The sequence below is a fragment of the Amblyomma americanum genome, chromosome 9, assembly GCF_052857255.1.
Source record: "Amblyomma americanum isolate KBUSLIRL-KWMA chromosome 9, ASM5285725v1, whole genome shotgun sequence".
Taxonomy (NCBI): Eukaryota; Metazoa; Arthropoda; class Arachnida; order Ixodida; family Ixodidae; genus Amblyomma; species Amblyomma americanum.
The window spans coordinates 145,827,651-145,850,378 of NC_135505.1; the positions used below are offsets into that span (position 1 = coordinate 145,827,651).

The 22,728-nt window shown below is 48.0% G+C and overlaps 3 protein-coding genes across 3 annotated transcripts in view; 2 read left to right on the forward strand and 1 right to left on the reverse strand.

Moving 5' to 3' along the window:
* The window catches only part of Gpa2 (Glycoprotein hormone alpha 2), a 93,881-nt gene that overhangs the window by 17,896 nt on the left and 53,257 nt on the right, over nt 1–22,728 (forward strand). The window lies entirely within an intron of this gene.
* Nucleotides 3,079–5,234, forward strand: LOC144105711 (uncharacterized). The gene is made up of 2 exons (XM_077638814.1): nt 3,079–3,401; nt 3,999–5,234. Exons 1-2 carry the CDS (start codon nt 3,241–3,243, stop codon nt 5,053–5,055), a joined length of 1,218 nt encoding a protein of 405 aa, XP_077494940.1. The 5' UTR covers nt 3,079–3,240; the 3' UTR covers nt 5,056–5,234.
* On the reverse strand, nt 9,981–17,595 carry LOC144103764 (uncharacterized). Its single transcript, XM_077636418.1, has 5 exons — nt 17,220–17,595; nt 14,735–15,172; nt 13,058–13,123; nt 11,837–11,922; nt 9,981–10,105 (listed from the first exon to the last, which is right to left on the reverse strand). Exons 1-5 carry the CDS (start codon nt 17,252–17,254, stop codon nt 9,981–9,983), a joined length of 750 nt encoding a protein of 249 aa, XP_077492544.1. The 5' UTR covers nt 17,255–17,595.

Below are 22,728 nucleotides of genomic sequence, written 5' to 3' on the forward strand. Positions count from 1 at the left end.
TTCGGCTTGGAGCAAAGGTGCGGTTCAACTGAAGATGTCCGATAACGGAACTGAGCCCCTCTCCTTGATTTCCGACAGAATGACGGTGGGGAGTACTGTGGAGCGTGTTTTCTGTGGTTCAGGTTGGTAATGTTGCAGGGTTAGGATGATTACGTAAACTAAAATAGTTAACATTTGGTTTCACAAAGAAGCAAAAGAAAAAATGAAAAAGCAACCCACCTAAGCGCTTTAATGTTAACTGTCGCAGAGGCGCATTTTTTGCTTCATCGGCGAATGGGCTACTGATCCCATTACTATCGTCTTCAGGATTCAGATGCACCATCGATCTCTTCGTCTCCTACGCATTCGATGAGAGAGTAGCTCTGGGGAAGGAATAAACGAAACCACGTTCGAAACAGTAAGACCTATGAGGCTCAAGCTGACAAAGAAGGCTCTAACGAGTCAGTTTCGCTCATTTTCGTTTGTAGGTCAGCAGGATCTGTCTCAATTTTGATTTTACATGTGATTTTTGAGCAGGTTTTCCAGGCTTTATTGGGCACCTTTCATTTTCACAGCTTTAACTATAGTACTAAAGTAAGATCTATAGGTGAACGTTCGATTACAACAAAATCTGACTTAGTTTCGGTTTCTGGGTTTGGCTCATTTCGATAAAAAGAAATTTCCGCATATACTGAAATATAGGCACCAAACACAGTGTCCAGTAGAATTATAACCTGGATGGCAAAAACGGGTGGTGGACCTTGCGGTCCGACTCTGTATTGAAGCGGGCGAAGTTTGTCGCGAAGGTTGGGAAAAAAAGAGATCTGAGTAACCACAGTAGAGTGGTAAGGTGGCGCTAAAGGTTGGATGAGATTAAGAAGTTTGCAGGCAAAGGGTGGATGCAGCTGGCAATAGACAGGGTTAATTGGAGAGACATGGGAGAGGCCTTTGCCCTGCAGTGAGTGCAGTTTGGCTGATGATGATGATGATGATGAAAGCTTGGAGTAAAAGACAGTGGCACTTTTGACAGGCGGGATTGGAAAGGAGGCGATAAAAAAGGGAGGGAAAATGAGATTATTGATGTGGATATTCCGCGCGATGCGGACGTGAACGCGGTGTCCTCTCCTATCCTGCAAGAAAACCGGCACGTGGTATCGGGCGACCATTTTGATACACAGCTTTCAAGGCCTCCTTCTGCCCTATCTCATCTGTTTCTGTTCCTCGCGTAATATTCGCATGACCAGTCCTTTATCGTCGAAGGTGTTCTGGATGCGCAGGGTCATCAGTCGAGATGTTTACGTGCACACGAGGAGTCCGAGCGCGGTTTTGAAAAGAGTCCGGGTGAGGGCTTCCGCCTTGTATTTGTTGGTCTTGGTGAGCTGAAGGTAGGGAAGGCTGTATTGAATGCGGATGATTTCAAAGTCCTTGGCGAGTCCGAGAGTGTCCTCTTCGCTCACATATTCACCGACGCTCAAGCCACCTGTCGTCGTATTCCTCGAGGCATGCATACAGTGAAGCCCCTTTGGACTAACAAGCGTTTTAGTTCGTATCCTTCTCAGTATTGTTTCTTGTGTCATTGTTAGCTCGTTGCACGGTAAAGGGCATTCTCTCCTTCTTAGCCTGTAGGGGTGCAGGATCTCTGTATGCATGACTGGAAAATTTGCATAAGTTGGTTGATACGTTGAGTAGTGCAAATATCTTCGTTTCTACTCCCACTCTTTCTGTCTGAAGAGTTTGCGACTGGAGAGAATGAAAAAAGTGTGTGTGTCACTGGATCTGTCTGGGCAGGAGGGCAAATAAAGTGAAGAACAAAAGTGGAGCATGAACGGCTAGCCTTCCATGACCTCTTTTCTATCAGTTTTGCTTCATTTTTCTTCTCGCGTTTCTAAATTGCGTGGCTACTTGCCTGACTGGTTTATTTCATTAGGTTTCCTAGGTTTTCCTTCTCTGTGGTGGCCCGTATTTTGGACCACGAGGAGAAACAATTGAAAATAAGTTGGCTGTAAGCCAGGACACTGAGAAGGAAATATATGTATATTAAGCATTAGATAAACTAGCACTTCCGATACACTCCAGCCAATAACGCGTGATCGGGGACTAACTGCATCGCTGACTTCTTGCTAAAGACGGTTAGTACGTGGAGGTAATAACTACACATGGGCTACGACAGACGCCGTAGTGAAGGGCTCTGGATTAATTTCGGCAACTGAGATTCATTAACCGCCACTGGCATCGCACAGCGCACGACAGATTTTGTTTTGTCTCCATCTAAGTGCGATTGCCGGAGGCGGTATTTAGTCCTTGTGCCTACACTACCCAATGACCGGGAGATCAAGGGTACTTGTCGGCAATGTCTGAGTCCTCGGATCTTGGGTGATGCCTGATTCTGAGTACGCGCCACTTTAAAGAGCGAACTGGGACTAACTGCACGGCTGAGTCCTTGCGAAGAATGGCAAATTCGCGGGGAACATAATTGGGACTGGTGCCCCTTTGCATCTATAGCATCTATGGGACTAAGGCTAGATGTTGTCAGGGTCTAAATGTTGCGGCCGCTGAGTTTGTTCCAAACGAATAACCCGATTAGCACTACCAGCTCTTTCTGACTTAGAGTGCATTAACCAACGAATAGAAGATTAGGAGTGGTAGTCGCCAATCCTCCAGCCCCCGAAATCGTTGGTGACTCCCGGATCAAATGGCACAGCGCCACTTTTTTTTAAACGAAATTTATTTCCCCAGGGCATCAATGATGGGTGAAGGTGTGATGAATGATGTAGTAAATATTAAATGAATCGAAAAAGGTTAGCTGATTTGATTAAGTCCAGCAGAGAACGATGGTACGGTCCCTGCGTCCAGGCAATGTATGAAGCAGGGTTGCTTGGGGAAAGACCTGCTACCATCAGGTGCCGGATCCTTGTAGGCTTGAGAGCTGGGCAGTCCCACAGTAAGTGATGAATGTCGGCCTCAATGTCCTCGTGTTTTCATATCGGACACCCTGGCCGAGGAAACAATTCCCGGTACTGAGGCCACTTCCGAGTGATGGCTGGTTTCGCCCCTTCGAGGCTGCGGAGCAGAGGAAGAGGAGGCAGACGATGACGGAAAGGAAGAAGCAGAAGCAGCGGGTGAAGCGAAGCGGAAGCTCGTGCCCCGGGCCGCCTGCCTAACCGTGCTCCAGCTCGAGGGCGGCCGTCGGACAGCAGCAGCGACCGTCTTCCCGGCTCGTCCCCCGGACCCCGCGGTCCAGCGACAGCAGCGGTTGCAGCCATGGCCGCTCCGACCACCACCATCCAGTCGGGCGCCGCGCGGCTGCCGGGGGACGCGACCGGGGCCGGACGGCGAGGGAACGCCGTCGTGGTCCGCGGCCTGGACCGTCGCGGCTACCAGGCCCTCGGCCTGCCCTTCGACAGCGTCAAGGTGTACCGCAGGTCAGCCCCCCCTGCAACTGCTGGGCTCGCAGAGTACCGCGCTCCAAGCCAGAAAGGCGTGAAAGTCTCTCAAGGCGGGAGAGTTCTATGAGGGCTAAGTTGCCACAACCATCAGCCCCTCAAGGAGCATCCTTTACTCAACCAGACACCAACAAAGGCATAAGAGGCGCACTTGCCGACCCCCAGGCTGTCCGTTTGTCGCGAGGAATGAATGAGTGGTACGATTAGCATCATTTTGCGCATGTTCTACTGAGATGGTATTCGCGTCAGATGTAACGAAACAGGTCTTCGCCACCTAAATGCGGATGTTGTCGCCCTCAGTATGGCGCTTAAATGTTCTCGCACTGAAAATATGCCTGCTAAATTCTGCAATCTCAAAGCTCCAGCGCGCTTTCATGTTGCACCACGAAGGATCGCCTATTGGAGCCATTCCAACGTGGTCGAAGAGTGGCTTTGAAGGTAACGCTCGAACGCTGGCTCATTGTGAGCTTTTAGGGCACGGAAACGGTTTGTTTCCGGCGAGTATGTCTTGTGAGTTTCTGTTCTCACTCTGCTCCGCTAATGCTGGCCCACTGGACTTCCCGTGTCCGCTCGCAGGTCGGCGCGGACGGGCGGTTTCAGCGCGACATTCGTGTTCGCTTGCAAGACCGCCGTCCTGTTCACCCTCAAGGCGTACTTCGCCTTCCTGCTGCTGTGGTATATCTACCACCTCCCCAACCTATCCGTGGACAACTTCCCTGCCAGGCTGCTCGAGGTCAGCGAGCTGCTGCTAAGCGTCGCGGCCGTTGCCGGCTCCGAGAGCCTCTGGTCCCGCAAGTCCAACGTAGCCGCGCTCGCCTCTCGCTACTTCGAGATTTCTGGCGGCGCAGACCAGCGGCGGAGGAGGCCCGGCTTCTGGCAGGGAAAGTTCATCCCCGTGCTGCTGTTTTTCCACGCGCTCGGCGGCATCTCCCTGTTCTTCGCTTCCAACATCTGCCCGTGGACCCGAGAGGGGCTCGCCAACTTCACCTTCGTGGAGGCCTTCTCGCGGTTCTTCTTCGTCAATATGCTCGCCCTCTCTCAGGCGTACATGGCCATGACCATCTACACGCTCTTCTGCATAGACGTTCAGAGGTCAATGAAGGACATCGCCAAAGAGCTGGAGAGAAACCACGGGGTGCTGACTCACGAGGGCCTCAGCGAGCTGCACTGGAAGTGGGAGGCGTGCTGCCAGTATCTGGGCGACCTCAGCTACAACTTCCTCGCGTTCGTCTGCGCCTGGTACTGCTACCTGTTCGTCAGGGCGGTCTACCTCGTCGCCCTCATTTCCAGCACCGTGTGTCCTGCCAGCCGCTCCGCTCTTACGGTCCAGGAGGTCGCCGTGCCTTTGTTCGAGCTCACGTACCTGGCAATCTTGTGCATCGTCTCGGACAAGGTCAAGACCACACTGCAGTCGCCCGTGGAGTCTCTGCAGGAGATGACTGTATCGAGGCCCACGCAGGAAGTGCTCATGCACGTGGAAGTGCAGAGGTTCCTTTTCCGCATCCACAAGTACTCGACCATGACCCTGTGGAAGCTTTCTGTCTGGACGGAGAATGCGCTCAAGGCTTTCCTCCTGGTCATCACTGGCCTCCTCCTGCTTCACGATAAGCGGATCCGTGCCAAGCTTCTGTGAGCGCAAGTTTCAAGGCCGTCCCTTGGCTTCACACTTGACGGCAGCAGAAAGCAATTAGGGGCTATCAAATTTCGCTCTAAACGATGACTACACGACAGATCGTTTTGCATAAAATGGAATGAGGCTGTCATTTTGGTGCATTGTTTTGTGTCATAAAAGAAGCCATTATTTTATCGGCACATGAGGTTCTTTAATGAGGGTTCACAAAATTGCTGAAGGCCTTTCTTGCGACGATAAATAACAATATATTTAATGTTTGCTCTCATCAAGGAGGTGGAGGTAAAGGAACAGTTCCAACTTCCAAGGTATTTTATTCCAAGAAGGTTGCCAGCGTCAGCAAAACGAGAATGAGGGTTGGTAGTGTACGGTCAGTATGAAGATTTGAAACTACAAACCTACTTGGATTTGTCGAGCCCTAATTCTACGAAGGTACAAGCAATACTGTTTGTGGTGCGTGTAGGTTTCTTGAAGTTAGACACCCCCCTTGCAACCTCTTTAGTATGGTACGAAGAATCTTTAGCGGAAAAAGCAGTTTCGTGTGGTTATAGTAACAGGATTTCTGCAATGCCATCAAATTTGCTTGAAAAACCAAACGCATAACAAGACTAAGATTGTTTACTACATTCGAACCTGTGCGAAAGCACTGACTTGAGCTACACAGAAGACTACGATGAGCGGGCAATGCCGCGGGACGGAGCAGACGGAAGTTAAAGACTGCGCGCTGCAATGCACAGCACGAGAGCGTCTTGTCAATCCCCCGCCGTGGCTATGTGCCATTAAGCTTGAGGACATCATCATCATCATCACGAGATTGTGGGCAGTTTAACACAAGGTGTGTTCGGCTGCCGCTGAGTACTTAGGGGCTCCTCTGCACCAAATTTGTAACAGTGGCGCCTACTGGGATTCATAGATAATGTACATTAAGCGACCAAACCAGCTTTGGATGGGTAGGGAACTGTCAGAGTTTGCTCGGGCTCAAATCTGTGCGTGGAAGAAAGTGCAGACAATGCACAGAATATTTGCGACCTTTGCATGGCGCTCCCAATGGGGGCCCGTGCGTCGTGACAACCTAATTCTTTCTCTAGAGTCTGGTGGAACACGCCTTGTTCACTTATTCGTACATCAGCATGTTTCGCGTGTTTTCTCTTTTTCAAATCGGCAAGCCACCCCTGTTTAGTATCTGCGCTTATGAGGCGCCTTAGTGCTAGGAAAACTGTGTTGTGCCATGTGGTCTACCTATTCATGTTGCTGGGAGTATTTAGTCTCTGGAAGAGCCGTATGACGGACCGCCATGCCAAGACACCACGATTATCGAAATCCTTAATCAGTGAGAACTGCGCTTTGGTGCGGGGAGTATATGCTGCCCTGGATGAGCCGCCTAGCTGCCTCCCCTATCTAGATGCATGTGTGCCTCTCAAAAATTTTTGTTTCGTATGGTGGGGATGTGACAGGTATGGTGGGCTGGTATTAAGCAACCTGGTTCTTTACACCGTGATCATTTTCAGACTGTTTTTCGGCAAATTTGACATGCAATAAAGAAAAAAAGGAAACTGCGGCGATAGCCTATGGTGGTCTCGCGCAGCGGCCTTTGAAGATGATCTGTTCGCGCCGCCGCAGGTTCGACTCCGAACAGTGGATATTGATGTGATTTATTTTCGCTTGGCTCTGAGCCTCCGGACATACATCGGCAGGAGACGATTTTTCTGGGTTGTGAACCTCCGGATTAGTGCTTTCGCACTCAATCCGACGTCGGTGCTAAATAAGCATTTAAAAAAAAAAATGAACGTACGCGTTTATCCGACACCGAGGGAAGAATAGCTTTTTCTGAATCGTAAACTGACGGTGAGCAGCCACTGATGGTACTTTCGTTGCCTCAGTCGCATCGTTGCGTGTTCAGCTCCTCTGCGCTAACATCCCACTTAAATGCTATAGGCCGCGTTGTTGACGCCTTCATTGCACACCCGGCTTACGTTAACGTCTTGTATCTGCCTTGACTTCCCATCCCTTATATTGAATAATATTGATATGAAGAAAGGCATGGCTCCGTAACTCAGTGGGCACACCGATCACACAGTGAAAAAATAATTTGCATTTTAAGGGATGCAAAAGCTCAGTAATTTGTCTCGCTTGTCGGTGGACACCTCAGCCGCTCCTTGTAGGAAGGGATGGAAGAAATAGTAAAAGAGAAAAACTTGAGGTGAAACTTAAGCTCCGTCTTGAGGGTATGACGTAAAAACTAAAGGGGCGTCATCACACCCTGCCCACCGGACAGTGAGCAAGCTGCCCAGGGTGGCAGGTGGCAGTTAAATTATTGACTGGTCGCTCACGGAAGAGCGACCCGGGCGCACAACTGGCCCACCGCTGGGAGCACCTCCCATTGCAGGGCAGTGAATCTAAGAAAGTAAAGTATAAGAATGACCTTCTGCACATATGGTAATTAACCCATTACGCTATCGCGTTATGCCTTAAGGCGGAGCTTAAGTGTGCCCTCCAATTTCTCGCTCACAATTCTGATGACAATACGAAACCGGATTTTCGGTAAAACGGGAGCCTTAACGATATCGCGTTAACGATATCGCGTTAAATATTTGTTGTGATGCCAGAAATTTTTCATCTGACTGGCCTTTAATCTGACTGGCTGCACTGTACTGTGGACAGGTACTGATGCGCGGAACCACACGTCTTCACGGAGAGAAACAAACGAACGGGAGTGTGGGCCTTGACTGCCGCAGATATTTCGCAGTAGGCCCTGTTGGGCTGAAGCATTAGAATTGCCACCATGGCACATCAAGGCTTATCGCACTTTAAAGGGCTGTCAGCACCTTGAATATTGCCAACCGGTCACGTCCGTCCGTCCAATCTTCAAAAGCTTGATTGTTTAGAGTACTAGATCTACACTCTAAACATGAATGCGCCTATATGGGAGTAAAAAGGGCGTAAGCTGACCACTAGCGAAAACTCTTTTATAAAAAAATGTTCGCTAGAGGACAGTGTACTCCCTTTTACTCATTTCTACTTAGATCTACCAACAGAAAAAAAAATGTTACCACTATTTTCTTAAACCTATTTTCTGTTTGCCCATCGTCGTTTATTGTCCGTAGACTTCTTCCTGTCGTGACGTCATAAGATTTGCTCGTGAAGACTTAGGTTTCGGAGTTAGGCAACATTTAGCCACGTTCTCGAAGTCAGCACGTCGTTGGCACTTGACGGACGGCCTCATTGTTCTTCGGTAAGTTAAAGTCTACAGCTTCCTTGTTTCGCCACGAAGATGTGAAGAAATTCGAAGCAAATGCTTAAAATGCGACAACACTTTGTATGGGGAAAGAAGTCATGGGTACGTTTGCTGTTTCTGCGGCGTTGACAGGACAGCGCGCCACATTGATTGCTCAGCATGCAGTGACGTCACGCTATAGACGTCTGTGCACCGCGTCACGGCAACGCACCGGGGACAGAAGTCTGAGCACAGTGACGTCTCTAGTGACATCATAGTGAATTCACATGCACTCTACCAGAGACAAAGGCAAACAGTGATGAAGAATCAACAATATTTTATTCAGCACCGCCAAAAAACTGCCGCATGATTCTCGTGTTACACAGTAGCGACAGTCCTGCGAGTACTTTTAGTGGCAAACGCAGCTGCTGTTTGTTGCTGTAGGAATGCTATTTGTCCAGTAAGTAGTTGCACGCAGTTGCCAAGCTACTGAAAGTAACGACGTTGAAATCAACAATATTTCCACGTGCCAGGAGCAAGACCGACGGCGCCAATACTTCAGCCCCTCTGTTGCCAGCCTGTACCCAGCACGGCTTGTTCATGGGGTACACCTGGCGTTTACTTCCTCCCCAACAGTGCTTTCACCCATTCGCCGCTCTCCGTAGCTTCTTCCGAGCAATTTTTCAGCCCGATGACCTGACCGTGACCTCGACATAAAGGCTTAACGTGCCGAAGGGCCCTCTAACCAGTAATCGCATTTAAAAAAGCTCCTCGGGCCTTCCAATTTCAAAGGCTGCGTGGGGAACGGCAGAACGTATTGTCGATACTGTTCTTGTTAAGCAATATGCACGCTTCCTGCCATTTGGGCTCAAGAAATTAAATTTCAGTCGTGTTTAGCGTGCTTTATATCCTGAAACTATGAATCGATTCTTTGTTGATAAGCTGTCTACTGCAATGCGTCAAATATTTTATCGTAGTAATATCGGCCTTCCATAGTTGCTTTTCCGGCTCCATTGGTACCTGAAAGGAAGGAAATAGTTACGAAAATAAGGAACTAAATAACATGTATTTTTACGATAACAGCTACACTCGGCCATGGAGATAAACGTTGCTATGGCCTCGCGTTTATTCGTGAGCAGCATGCAGCATAATTGCCGAACATCTTCTACAGCTTATGTGCTAAGAATATCAAGTAGAATTAGAGGCCGCGCAGCTGGTATAGGTGCGATTAATAAGCAACCTGTGGAGCTGATCACCAAAGAGTACAATGCAACTCCGAAAGTATGCTGTAGTAAGAAGAGCAGAAAACGGCTAATAAAAGTGCATATGGCTACTGAAAAATATGTGGACACATCTGCATGTGAATAGAACGACTGGAATTGTAGAGCGAACAGCGCACTCCCTTATAAAAATGGTGTATAGACATTCTGTAGACTTTTTTATAGACTGCATTGACTCCCTATAGATTTTAGTCTATTCATAGTCTACAGACTTTCTATAGACAAAAGTCTACTGAAACTGTATGGACATAAACATATAGATTGTCTATAGACTCTTTAGGATTTGTATTGCCTATAGACCTTTCTTTAGGGTTTCTCTATAGAGAGTTTATAGACTTTATAGACAGAAGTATATGGACAGTCTATAGACTGTCTAAAGAAATTTTGGTAAGGGTGCGCCGCGGGGCTGATGCTTAAAGCGCATTCTGATAAGGTCACTTGCCATTGCTTGTCGGAGCAGGAGCTGAACCAAATGCGTCACCGCTTTCATGGTGACGTTCTTGGAGGTCGGATGGGTAGGTGTAGTTCACCTCTTGTTTTCGTATCACAGCGCCCCGATCTGCGTTCGTTTGATATGGGAGACAGAAGAAATTGCTTATACTATTTGTCTGTATGTAGCGTGCCTTTAAGAAGGTTGTTATAATTAACATAAAAACAAGAATTCGGGGAATGCAGCACGATACTTTGCTGCTCACATGTGTTATTGGGTTAAAAATTCGCTGTATATGAGCGATTTGTACGTTACCTAATGTTCTAACCCAAGGTTCCTAGCGTTCGTAAGAAATCGCCAGCGCGACGCAGCAACAATTGATTGATTGATTGATTGATTGCATTATTAACTGATTGATTTACCGACCGACCGACGTTCCTTCTTGAAGAAGACAAGGTGAATGCGACAAACCTTGTTTCTTGTTTCCAGCAAATCCTATTAAGGATTTAGTTAATTTTATATACTTTTCTGGGCTGAAGTTTTTCACAGTAGTGTGCTTAAAAAGCTACTAGAAATTATTGCCGACAACCAGGGAAGATTAAGAAAGTGCTTGGTATATGCGCTCTCTATGATGATAACAATTGTGGTGAGAAGGCGGGTCTAGCCACCGCGTTTTTTTCGAAGAAGAGAAAGCTGTAAACGTTAGTCCGGCACGATGCCCCTGCCACCTTAAAGTCAAGGACAATGCAAATAGCAGCGTATGACTAAGAACAATACGCTGGTTCTTTTAAATTAGGCAGAGTAGGGAAATTAGGTGGAATAACAGATCGTGGCATGCGCTGTGAGTTGTGGGATAGCGGATGAAATACCTACTTCTTTGCTTTGAGCATTTCAGCAAGTATACCTTCGTTGCCTACTACACGGGACTGGCTTCATCCCTGCGCAGCCACCGCCTACGAATTGGTTCCTCTGATTCAACGCGAGCCAATACGCTTCGTGCACCTAGAGTTCTTGCAAGTGTGCTGTCACCATCTCAGTGTAGGATAGGCAAGAGTGTCGATCCTCAGCGCCGCAGTGCCGCTGATAACGCCAAGCTGACGTCACGTGCTTAGCTTTCCTCTCTGTTCACATTTCTCGACCTACGCACCTTTCCGGAAGCTTTTACCCTTTCGCCACCCGCCTCGCAAGAGCGATTAAGCTGGCGCGCCACCTGTCAACATTTCCACGAGATGAAACGGCAGTGCGGGCAACGGCCGGAACGCGTTCATCGCTCAGCCGGAAAGCTATACTCCGTTTCATACACCAGGTGCAACGCTGTGAAAGGTACAGAAATAGTCCGCACGGTAAAATAAAGGGAGGCGTGTTACTCCGCGCTTGTTCTGCGGTCAAGTGGTCTTAGGCACAAGAAAGTGACAGGGAGTAGTCAACAATAAAAATGCATTTAATCAAGCCGATGACAAATGTGTCATGCAGTAAGCCTACAAGAAACAGATTTACTATGTTTTGCTCACCACAAGGAGCGCACTACTTTTTGGTCGCGGATGCAGGCAGCGCAAACAAGAGCGCTAGCTTTGACAGCGTTGAACCTGATGTATGAAACGGAGTATACGTGATGGCTATGTGGCAGCTTTCTACCAAGGCTATGTTGGTCATGAATGAAGTCGGCAGCGCCATCTTTCGAATGCGCCACGAAGCTCCACTTTCGCGAAGCACTACTATAGTCTCATACGCAGATGTCCCTCCAGTCCTTTTCACTGCGTGGGGCACAGGAGTTACCCCATGGGGATCTAGTCTGTCAGGTTACTGTGGGTTGAGTTATGATCGCCGCACGTCGATTAAGTGCAAAAGCCAGTGACTAACCTGTCAAAGTGAGGGCCGCCAGGAGGAGGACTATTATAAGCACGACCAGGACGAGCGCACAGCCCACCCTCGCCAATCGCTTGAGGCTGGAAAGATTCGGGACGCCTTGCTGTGGTCGCCGGCGCAAGAGGCCGGCATTGTCTGCGAGGTCGCATACCTTCTACAACGCATTACTGACTCGGAACAAACCGAAATACCTCTCTGTCGTTATGAAACAAACAAACTGAATTTACGGCGACTATTTTTTAAAAAATTAAGGCCAACCTGACACGAAAAAAAAGCCTTACCCCGAGAGAGCTAATGATGATTGGTACTTACCCCATCCACGCATTAATTGTGGTCGCGAAGTGCTTCAGTTTCTGGTGCTCCAAATGCTAGCTGAACGCTCAAAATATTTCCTGTGCTGCCCAAAGAATGACACCAACGTGAATATGGATGGATATCCGGATACCTTCGCATTCTGTTTTCGTCCAGCCCGTGGATATACAAGCAAAACTTCCTAGGCCACAGGGTCGACTTTTCAGCAGTATGTTTTGGCACTTAAGATGCCCACTACACAGCTCAAGGGCACACTCTGTGGCCTGGGAACTTTTGATGCGCCCTGTACCTGAACAGTTTCTGCTTAATTGTTGAAAACCTTGTGCATTGGAAATGTTATACGACGAGGTTATTGTGTCCTATTTTTGACGTGTAAACGTTCCTCTTGTTATGGCACAGTATACTAGCCGCTTATGGCTTGAAAATTAACAGTAAGGCCTCTTTCTTTTTGTGCCCCTGCCGCCTTCCCCTTTCCTATTATCACAGGCGTGCGGAGCGTTCTTCATTAGGGGAAGCCAAGTTTCACCGTAGCCGCCCCCCCCCCCCCTCCTCCTTTCTTTCAGCAAGTACTTCCTCCTGTCTTCTCTCTTTTGCTTTACTTTTATATAAAAGGAATGCTCACAAAGGTTTGTTGGATTGGTCATTGGTGAGAAGGCGGCGAACAGTCCTTGGAAACGGGACAAGAAAGCAGACGACAGCGTAGTCGTCTGTCGTCTCTCCCAGTTGTCTGCCGTTTATCGGTTGATCACGAGAGGCACGGCGCCTTAGCGAAATTTAACGTCGCCGACGTGGCGGTGACGATGTCTTCACAACCCGCATCCCGTCCCATTAATAGGCAACAAAACCATTCCAATATCCCCCGTGAGCTTACATGGTAAGCGATAGGATTTTCACTTTGCTTACCCGGAACCAGAGAACGGTGAGGTTGCGGTGGGGTCGTCAGCCTGTTGTGGTGGGCACTGTTGCGCTCTGAAAGATTCAGATAAACATTTGATCAGTTCGCACTCACTCTACCATCACTCATCTGTCCTGGTTAGCATAGGTAGGAGAGGCACTGTCCCGGGCGCTTGGCCGCCAACTGCCACCTCTGAAGCCGCGAAGCCTCCAAACGCATAAATTTACAATGACGGCTCAGGAACATCTCAGCGCGTCACCGAAAAGGCAGAGCACACCCAAGATGAACTGTAAATTAGTATTACGCTGACAATTTTTACCTTGAAACCTAAAAAAAACTTAAATTATGTGGCCACTTTGAAGAAAGGCTACAGAAAACAAAGGGGGTTGTCGGTTCTTAAGCGTATCCTTGTCAAGCCTCAACGACGTCCAGGGAAAAAGTAAACAGCCATCTGGTGTGGCAAACAGGGATCCTATAGACACACGGTGGTCAGCGTTCGAACCTGGAGCCAGGACGATTTTTTTTCACTAAGAAATTCCTGAGATCGCTGAACACTTTTTTTTGTAACCGCATAGGTGCGTTCATGGGGGGTGTTTATAATAATTACCCCCCTGAAACCTACTCCACCTTGGGAGAAGGTCCACTAAACACGTTGGTCTAACACAGCGATAACTGCAAAAAAAAAAAACACTCCTCTCATATAAACTCTGACTGTATAACGCGGGGCCAACTCAAACGCTCCGAAAGTAAAACGGAGCATGTGCCAGTCCAAAAGTTGGCTGCCGCGCCAGCCCCGCTGGTCATGTCAACATCAAGGGTGCACTACTGGTCAGCCGGATACGTCCACGCAGCATACATGGGAACCTGCCGCTATAAAGCTCGCCGCGATTCTAGCTTTTACCCGCTTTCTTACTCAGTTTTATTTTCGGGACAATTGGGCAGTCGTGAAAATATATGAGTACGAACTTTTTGCACAAAATTGGCAATTTGTTCGTAATTTTTTTCGCTAAATTTGATAATGATCGACGTTTGAAAATTGTGCGCCAAGAGGATAACTAGCTATAAAAAAACAAATCTGTGCTTGTCCCGGGAGTATAATGAATAAATTATTCCTCAAACCTGTTCCCTCTCATAAAGCGCTGTGTTGTGTCCCCGCGTGTTTCCTCCATGTCCCGCTCGTCGCGCTGTAGTCACTGGATATTTTCACCAATTCGCCCAAGAACTTTCCTTATCTCTCTTATTTCTCCCGACTGTGCAGTCTTTGCCATAAACAATCAGGCTGCGTGGTTTGCTTCTAAGTCATATAATAGAGCTTTTGAGGCTTCCATAAAAATCAAAAGGTCTTGAAATATGATAACAAGGGTTCTCTTTACCTTACAGAGGTTTAGAGCTTGAGGGGTGGCATAAGTGGCACTCTGCTACTATTTACTACTATTACTACCACTACCACAATTCATGATATACGTTGTGATGGGCCATCCCATCTTTTTGATGCGCCACGAAGCTTCACTTAGCGTTGTTCGAATGAAGAGGAGCCTGATCGGAATGGGATGCTGTCGGGACCAAATCGTGTATTCGCAGAAAGCGGAAGTTCGAATTAAGCGAGTTCAAATTAACTAGCTTCCCTTGTACTCTGTATGCTACACGCGCTGACTCGGTAATAAGACGAGCTCGTAGCCACGTACGGCTGTTGGTGCGCAGAGTCCAGGATACCCCTGATGACGTTGTGCAGTTCCGCCTCCTCCTGCTGCATAGAGAACGTCTTCCGCGGAGAACGACTACCAGAGGGCGCCGTAGCTGCCGGAGGACGGCTCCCAGGGGGCGTCGTAGCTGCCGGAAAATGGCCGTCAGGGGGCGCCGTAGCTGGTGGAGCCCTGACCTCCATCTTCGGGACCTTCTCGGCCTTCTGCTTTGGAAGGAGGAGATTGGCCCATTTTGATGATGCTGGACTGGCGGCCTTGGTCGGCTTGGGCATGTTCTTTGCCGCTGGGCTGAGGTTGTGCGACGGCGCTGGTGTAGGGCTTTTTAGGACTAACTTGGAAGCCTCGGCGGTCGTCTTTTCGGCTGTTCCTGGAAGCGTGGCTGTTTCCGTGCTGAGGCTGTCGATTTTGCCGGAGGAGCTCCTGGTAGACGAAACATTTGGCGCCACAAACACCCGCCGTTAACTCTCAACATCGCTATTGTTTTTTTTTTGCTACGAAACACGTTGAGTCATTAGGGTTTGAGCGTATACCGTTACCGTACGCCGTTATCGCTGTCGTCGGGCGTATAGCTACGCATGTACGTAGTGGGGAAAATCTTAATTCACTGACCATGTCAAAACGTTAGTCGACGTTTCGGAACCCGTATCGGCTCCTTGTTCACTTTTAAAAGCCGGCCGTGAAATGTGCGCCTTACGTAGCTTTAACTAATCTCCGTATTGTTTTTTAGTAAGTAGGGTGAAGATTACCGTTTGTTCTGCTCAGTGAATTAGGCGTAATCTGCGTTATCAGATTGCATATGGAGCGGAGCAAACCAATTCGTGTCTGCAACAATGATTTCCATGTTATGCCAAGTTTTTTCATGCCCACTTTTCTGTTTACCGGCATTTCAAGGCCCGTGAATTTTGCTGAGATCGTTTCGATGCTCTTTTCGTGTCAAAAAGTGAATTATCATTTTGACATGGTCCGTGGTCCAAGATTTTTTCTACTATGCTACTACCTGACTAGACGGTATTCTTTGAAACCATATGATACGTCAACTGTACATCTGCAGTTTCTTCCAGGCTCGGATTGGTAGTGCTGCCGGCATTGGAGTACATTCAACAAAGAAACCCACGGTGGTTTGAATGGCAACGTCACAGTTGTCAAGCGTCGGCAGACGGTTGTCTCGCACTGAGCACTATCACTTTGTTGTCGTGCACGTGCACGTTGTGCATGATGCCTCCTCGGAACAGCGCTATTCAACAGTTCTTGAGGAGGGGTCGCCACTTGTGTTTGCGCGTGCAGTAGAACTGTACTAAACGATAAGCGCCACTTTTGTATACGGAAGATACTACCCATATGCCCTGGAACTTATAATATGCGCTGTATGCTCTATATCTTAAATCACAATATGCCGTTTGTCCTATAACCCGTTTGCTATACTTCCTATACTATATCCTGCTCCTCTTAAGGTCCACAGATGAGACTGTATCTGATCCCCATAAAAAGATTTTTTTTAAAGTAAAGTGTACATTACGCCTCTGTGACATTCGACAATTGCAGGCATTGATAGTCCGCTGCAAAGTAGCAACCGCCATTCGCAGTGCTGTGCCACACTGTACAGAGGGCAAAACGTTTGTTTTGGAACACGTTCTTGGCGTGTTTTGGGTTGAACACGCGACATCGAGCGGTAAAATTTGGTTAAAAATGTCTGGATGTAAGCATGGGCGATTAAACTCGTAGTATTTCGATGGAATTTTTGGCTTTCCTGGTCGCAGCGTCTTTGGGAGCTGCGGAACACTCAGTTCGGTCGTTCTAGACATGTGTTTTGCCCCCTCTCTACAAAGGCGTGTTATGCGACGCTAAAATACCCAGCAATTCTGTACAAATGCATTTTTGAGCGGGAAACCATTTAAGAACGCAATTTTTTTCATCTTATGTAATATTTCCCTACAACAATCAACATATCCGCAGATCACCTGACGGCAGTCTTGTATTTTTTTAAATAATAATAATTAATAATTGGTTTTTGGGGAAAGGAAATGGCGCAGTATCTGTCTCATATATCGTTGGACACCTGAACCGCGCCGTAAGGGAAGGGATAAGGGAGGGAGTTAAAGAGAGGAAGAAAGGGGTGCCGTAGTGGAGGGCTCCGGAATAATTTCGACCACCTGGGGATCTTTAACGTGCACTGACATCGCACAGCACACGGGCGCCTTAGCGTTTTTCCTCCATAAAAACGCAGCCGCCGTGGTCTATTAACGTTTTTGGTTTCGTCAAAACCGTTCCCCATTGGTTTTCTATGGCAGTCTTAACTGGCAAGTTGCGACCGGTGGAAACACTTTGAAAGGAAGGTTTTGGTACATGTCAGAAGAATGCACAGTGACCTTCAATATTTCCATAACGGTATCTTACAATTTTCCAATTTTTGAAATTTTTGCCCGAGAATTCTGGACATGTTTCCCCGAGTTGCTGTCCTCTCGCTCACCAAAGGGCTTTCTCTCCCGCCTTCCTGGAGACCATGGCCACGATGTCGGCGTCCGGCCGATCCACAGCAGGCGCAGTGACAGGCGGGCAGGTTGTGGCGCTCCGCAGCAGTAGCAGACTCTCCTCGTCGTCCAACGCTTCGCTGCGCCCGATAAGGAGTGTCTCTTAAAAGCGCTATTGAGCACACAAGCATGGGGAGGTGATGACGTCGTCAGGACACCCGTTTAAAAGCAAATCCTTTGAAACCATCGAAACCAAGTGAAAGTGATACTTTTCTTCACGGCGCTGTTGATGACAGAAGGGAACTAACCCCACAGTCATTTCAGATGGGAGGCGATATTGTGAAAATTCCCAGGGACATATGATTCCGTTATGTGTTGCCACTGTGAATGCATTAGGAGCTGTTGATGCCTTTACAGGAAGTGACGGCAGTTCCGGTACAGTGACGTCACTTTCCTCCAGCCAATGGGCGAATTCTGTGAAGACGCATTTCGGCCCCATGGGGCTTCTAATGCTATAGCATAAAACGTAGAAAGCGCCACAGCGTCAAGGCTTGCCCCTCTCGCCCCGTTTGCCCACTGACGTAGGGTAAGGGATGCGCGGCAAGGTGCGTCTCCCTAATCGGGTGCGAGCTACTGCGAGAAGCGACTTTTAAAAATTATTTCTAAATTAAATGCTCCACGCAGAGCTTTCAAATTTGACTCGCATACCCGCAAAGACTAGAAGTATTCTGCAGAGCTGATGATATTTTAAATAATTCTCTATACTATTTCCTAACATGTCTACAGGTTCTTGCGCAGTACTTGCAAAATCACTTTGCCACACCCGTCTACAGTGATGAGGATTTGTGGCCACTATGATCCTAGTCCTGCACACGAACAGAAAAATGAACACTTTCTAAGCTACATCAAAAGAAGGACAAATCATTGAAAACTACACGAAAGTGTCGTCATTCTGATGGTGGACGCGATTGATTTGATGCAGTACTTTGATTATAAATGTGGCTCATTGATAGGCACAGCAGCAAACTGTTCTGATGGAGCAAAAACCGCTGATATTTTTATGACGCACAGTCAAATTTGACCCGAATATCCACAAAGACCACCTCCACAGATCTGTTGCACTAGAATACGCCCGTCGAAATAATTTCAGGGTCCCTTCAATAGGGACGGAGGTTACTCGTGGCTGCCAGGGCTGCCGGCTTCTTCCCCCTGAGGTCTGGGCGACCCCTTGGGCCCTTGTTCGACCAGCTGGACGTTCTTCTTGGCGGTCTTGGCCAGGTGCCTGTCTCGGAGGTCGGTGGCCTCGAGCAGCAGCTTTTGAGCCCGGCTCTTATCGGCCAAGTTTCGCGCCTGCTTCTTCTCAAGCGCTTCCCGCAGACCCTTGGCCTCGAGCTGCAGCACTGCGGCCCTGTGATGACATTAAGATGACATTAACATGACATTAAGATGGCATTAATATGACATTAAGATGACATTATGATGACATTAAGAAGTTTGCGGGGATACAGTGGCAGCAGCTGGCAACGGACAGGGTTGATTGGAGAGACATGGGAGAGGTCTTTGCAGTGCAGTGGGCGTAGTCAGGCTGACGATGATGATGATGATGAGAAGGAGAGTGACAGGAAGGGGAAAAGCAATAAAGTTAACCAGAAAGGAATTGCGGTTGCCTACGCTCTCTGGGAGAAAGGAAGACGGGATGTAAATGGAAAAAGTGGTGAACGATTTAGCGTGGTTATAGGCGACACGCGTATTCGCTGTGCTAGCACTTCGTTTTTAACTTCGGCTTCGGTTCGCTGCTCGGTTTTCAAGGTCAAGTAGGCTTCGGACAAAGATCTTTGGCGGTTTAATGCCCATACATGCGGAGTTGGTCATTCTTTACGTTCATAGTTCGCTGGGAATCCTGAATGAGCGTATACGACAGCGTCCCAAATGTTTATTTGCGGTTGGCTTCCCTCTTCAAAGCTATTTTTCCACAGCTAGCCGGTAGTAATTCGCGTGGCTGCCTATAGAGGGCTCCACCAATCCTTACTTGGAGCGGGTTACGACAGACGCCGCCGACATTTCCAGGACCGAATCCGCGATCTCCTGCGCCTCCTTCGCAGCGCTCCTGGCGGCCTCCTTGGACGGCCTCGCGCTCCTTGAACGTAACATAGCGCCAGCGACAAGAAGGTTACGTTATCCATGTTCAGCATGCGCAGCAGTTTTGTAGAAATCGTTATTTCATGTTACTTTTCCTAGGTGGCCCAAGTTACTTCAAAGGTTTAGCCTCTATAGAAATTCACGTTCAGGGCGAATTGGAGTATGACTGATTCGATAGCCTGCCGCGTTCTAACAACAACGCTCTAGTTTTGCTGACAACGAAGCTTTTATAGGTTAAATGAGGTCGAAAAATGAAAAATAGGTGTCGCCACTGTCGGCTGTTTTCGCAAAGACAGTTATCAGAGTGGAACACGGGTGGGCACAGATTCCGGAGGCTATGCTGCACCTCAACCTCTAAATGGTGATCCGAGAGTCTTTTCTGTCCTTGACGTCATGCGCATAGAGTGGCGGGAAAATTCTTAAATCCAGTTTTCTGAGCAATAAATTCGTCTTTTGCTGCTTTTCACTTTGTACACGAATAGGCTTGGAGTAAAAAAGGGAAGTAAGCTGTACTCTAGCACACCCACTTTTATAAAAGGGTGTGCGTTAGAGGACAGCTTACATCCTTTTTACTCCTTTCTGTTCAGAGTGTACAAACACCGACATAGTCAGAATGATCCACAGAATGGATTTAACTCCGAGCCAAAGTTGTAGACTTCTCTTAATCAGCAGTGAACGAAAACTACGAATAGACCAGAAATCAGGCTGTATAAACCTATGACTCCCATAAGGGTATGACGCGATAACTTTGATGGGGTAACGCCCATATATGCGGAATTGGTGATTCTATACATTGATAGGTACTTGGGCAGCAGAAAATTAATGCCAGCCAATCATGGCGGAGATTTGTGCATAGCGTGCCCTTGTTCTACATGGACAAAGCTTAGCGTTATGCCGATTGGTTCAACTAAGCTAGTCTGGTGCCCGCATTGGCTTTCGGCAGACCTCAAGGACATTCGTAAAGCAACAACATCCATATCCTTATTCACGATTGAACCCTGCCTGCGAATATGCGCTCCAGTCCTGCTTGTCATCCACAAACTAACGCACATATATAGTTTATTAAATATCGCTCTTAATACATACGGCTGTCTGGTCATGACTGCCTGCTTTTGACGTCGTGAACGTCTGCTAAGTCCTTGTTCCAGCGATCGAGCCTGTGAAGCAAGTGAAAAGTTACTGTAAGAAAAGTGCATCAGCGTGTGCTGCCTCCATGGAGCGAAATCAAAGCCCTATAGTGAGCACTAAGATTCGTCGTGCTGTTTCTGCTCGGTATGTGTTCGCCAGTGCTGTCATCGGCCTTTCGTTTCGGACGAGGCCACTGTACCGGCGTCCGGCACAATAGCTCGCAAGAAACTTTGCCGGCAGTTTGACCCATTGGCACATTTCGGTCACGTCACGACACGCAGCCAATGAAACGACACTGCCGGAATTCTCTTTTTACAGCTGTTTCGCTGGCAGAATAGCCTGCATAAAAAGCTACCGGCAGCCGACAGTCAAACCCAACGCAACGAATCTCAGAATACTACCTAAAGGCGACGCAATCGCAGGGGAAACAAATTTTGGTTCGTCCTGTTTTTTATTTATAGAAACAAAAACAAAATCCTTCTCGAGGCGGGCTCTGCACGTCACGTGACTAAAGCGAGACAATAAGCCAAAAGTCTGTAAGGATGTGGGCGACCTCATCTGACCGGCTGACTGCTTGGGACCGTTACGTCCTTTGCTACAAGAGGAAAGTTTAGTCGAGGCACAATTAAGCAAATAGATAATGGCCACCATGCCTGCAATCTAAAAGCGCTTGAGGGAAACAGCACCCAGTCAAGTTCAATTAAATCAGACTTCTGGAGGTCGTGGTTTGCGATGTTTATCCTGAGATGACGGTAAACAGCACGTAACCATGCACGCACGCAATGTAAGCGGCACATCACGGGAGCCAGTTGCGTTAACAGTACATAAATCTGCAGTAGCAGGCGCGTGGTAGCCATTTTGGTGGGGATGAATGATAAACGGGCTGGTTTCTTTGCTGTATGCGTGCTCGTCAAAGTACTTGGACGGGTCGGTTCTCACGGGTGTCGAATATGGACGAAAGAGCGATCAAACGTCGGCTTCTTACCTGCAGGTGGCTTCTTCTTCTTCGTCTTCTAAAAAGATTGCCCCCGTGCCAGAAATGGATGCAACTATAAAGGGCTCGCGTAAAAGCCGCATGCTTAAGAAATATTTTGCTGCAGCAAGCTCGGTGGACGGCAGTGATGATAGTACCGCATTATATAAATCAGTGATGCTGCGCCATTAATACCCAACTCATCATCATCATGAATCATCATCATCACTGCACGGGGAAAGGAGAAAAAGTGAATGACGAAGGGGTTGAGACAAATCAAGAATTTTGTAGCCGTTATGCGTTGAACTAAAAGCCAACTTTCTCGCCTCATGGCATTGAGAAAATGGTTGCAGGCGATGAATCGCATGTCAGGCTTCTCATTTTGATTGTTTCGCCCTACGCAATGCAAAACTCATGCTTCTTTATCCCTTTCATTTCCTAGTCTACACCTCTGATTTCAATGGTTAAACTGGACCGATTCGGAAGATGTTCACACAACCCGCCGCGGTGGCTCAGTGGTTAGAGCGCTCGGCTACTGATCCGGAGTTCCCGGGCTCGAACTCGACCGCGGCGGCTGCGTTTTTATGGAGGCAAAACGCTAAGGCGCCCGTGTGCTGTGCGATGTCAGTGCACGTTAAAGATCGCCAGGTGGTCGAAATTATTCCGGAGCCCTCCACTACAGCACCTCTCTCTTCCTTTCTTCTTTCACTGCCTCCTTTATCCTTTCCCTTACGGCGCGGTTCAGGTGTCCAACGATATATGAGGAAGATACTGCGCCATTTCCTGTCCCAAAAACCAATTGTTATTGTTATTACGATGTTAGTCCAATTCCCTCCTTGCGTTTATTCACTCCCTTACTTCAATTATTAAGGTTTTCGTTAAGAAAAAATGTTTTAGTATCCGAGTACTAAGGCTTCCAGCCTCAAAAAAAAAAAACTTGACTTTTTGTGTGAAGCCAGCCAGAACAGGCAAAATAAAACTGCCACGACTGCGCCGTGCTTGGGTTTCGAAAAATCGGCGGTGACCAGATCAGCTTCGCTGGCTGCTGCAGGAAAATGACTGTACTGTACTATACTATACTATATTATAATATACTATACTATCGCCGCAACCGATTACGCCTAGTGTTTAACTACCTCTCTCTCGCGCAGTACATTGAATGTCGTCGTCTTCATCAACTTCAATCTCTGCTCTACCACTACAATTTTATAGTGCGCTACCACTAATGCCCTCAATCACCGATTTCGCCGAACTTTTTCTGAAGCTTG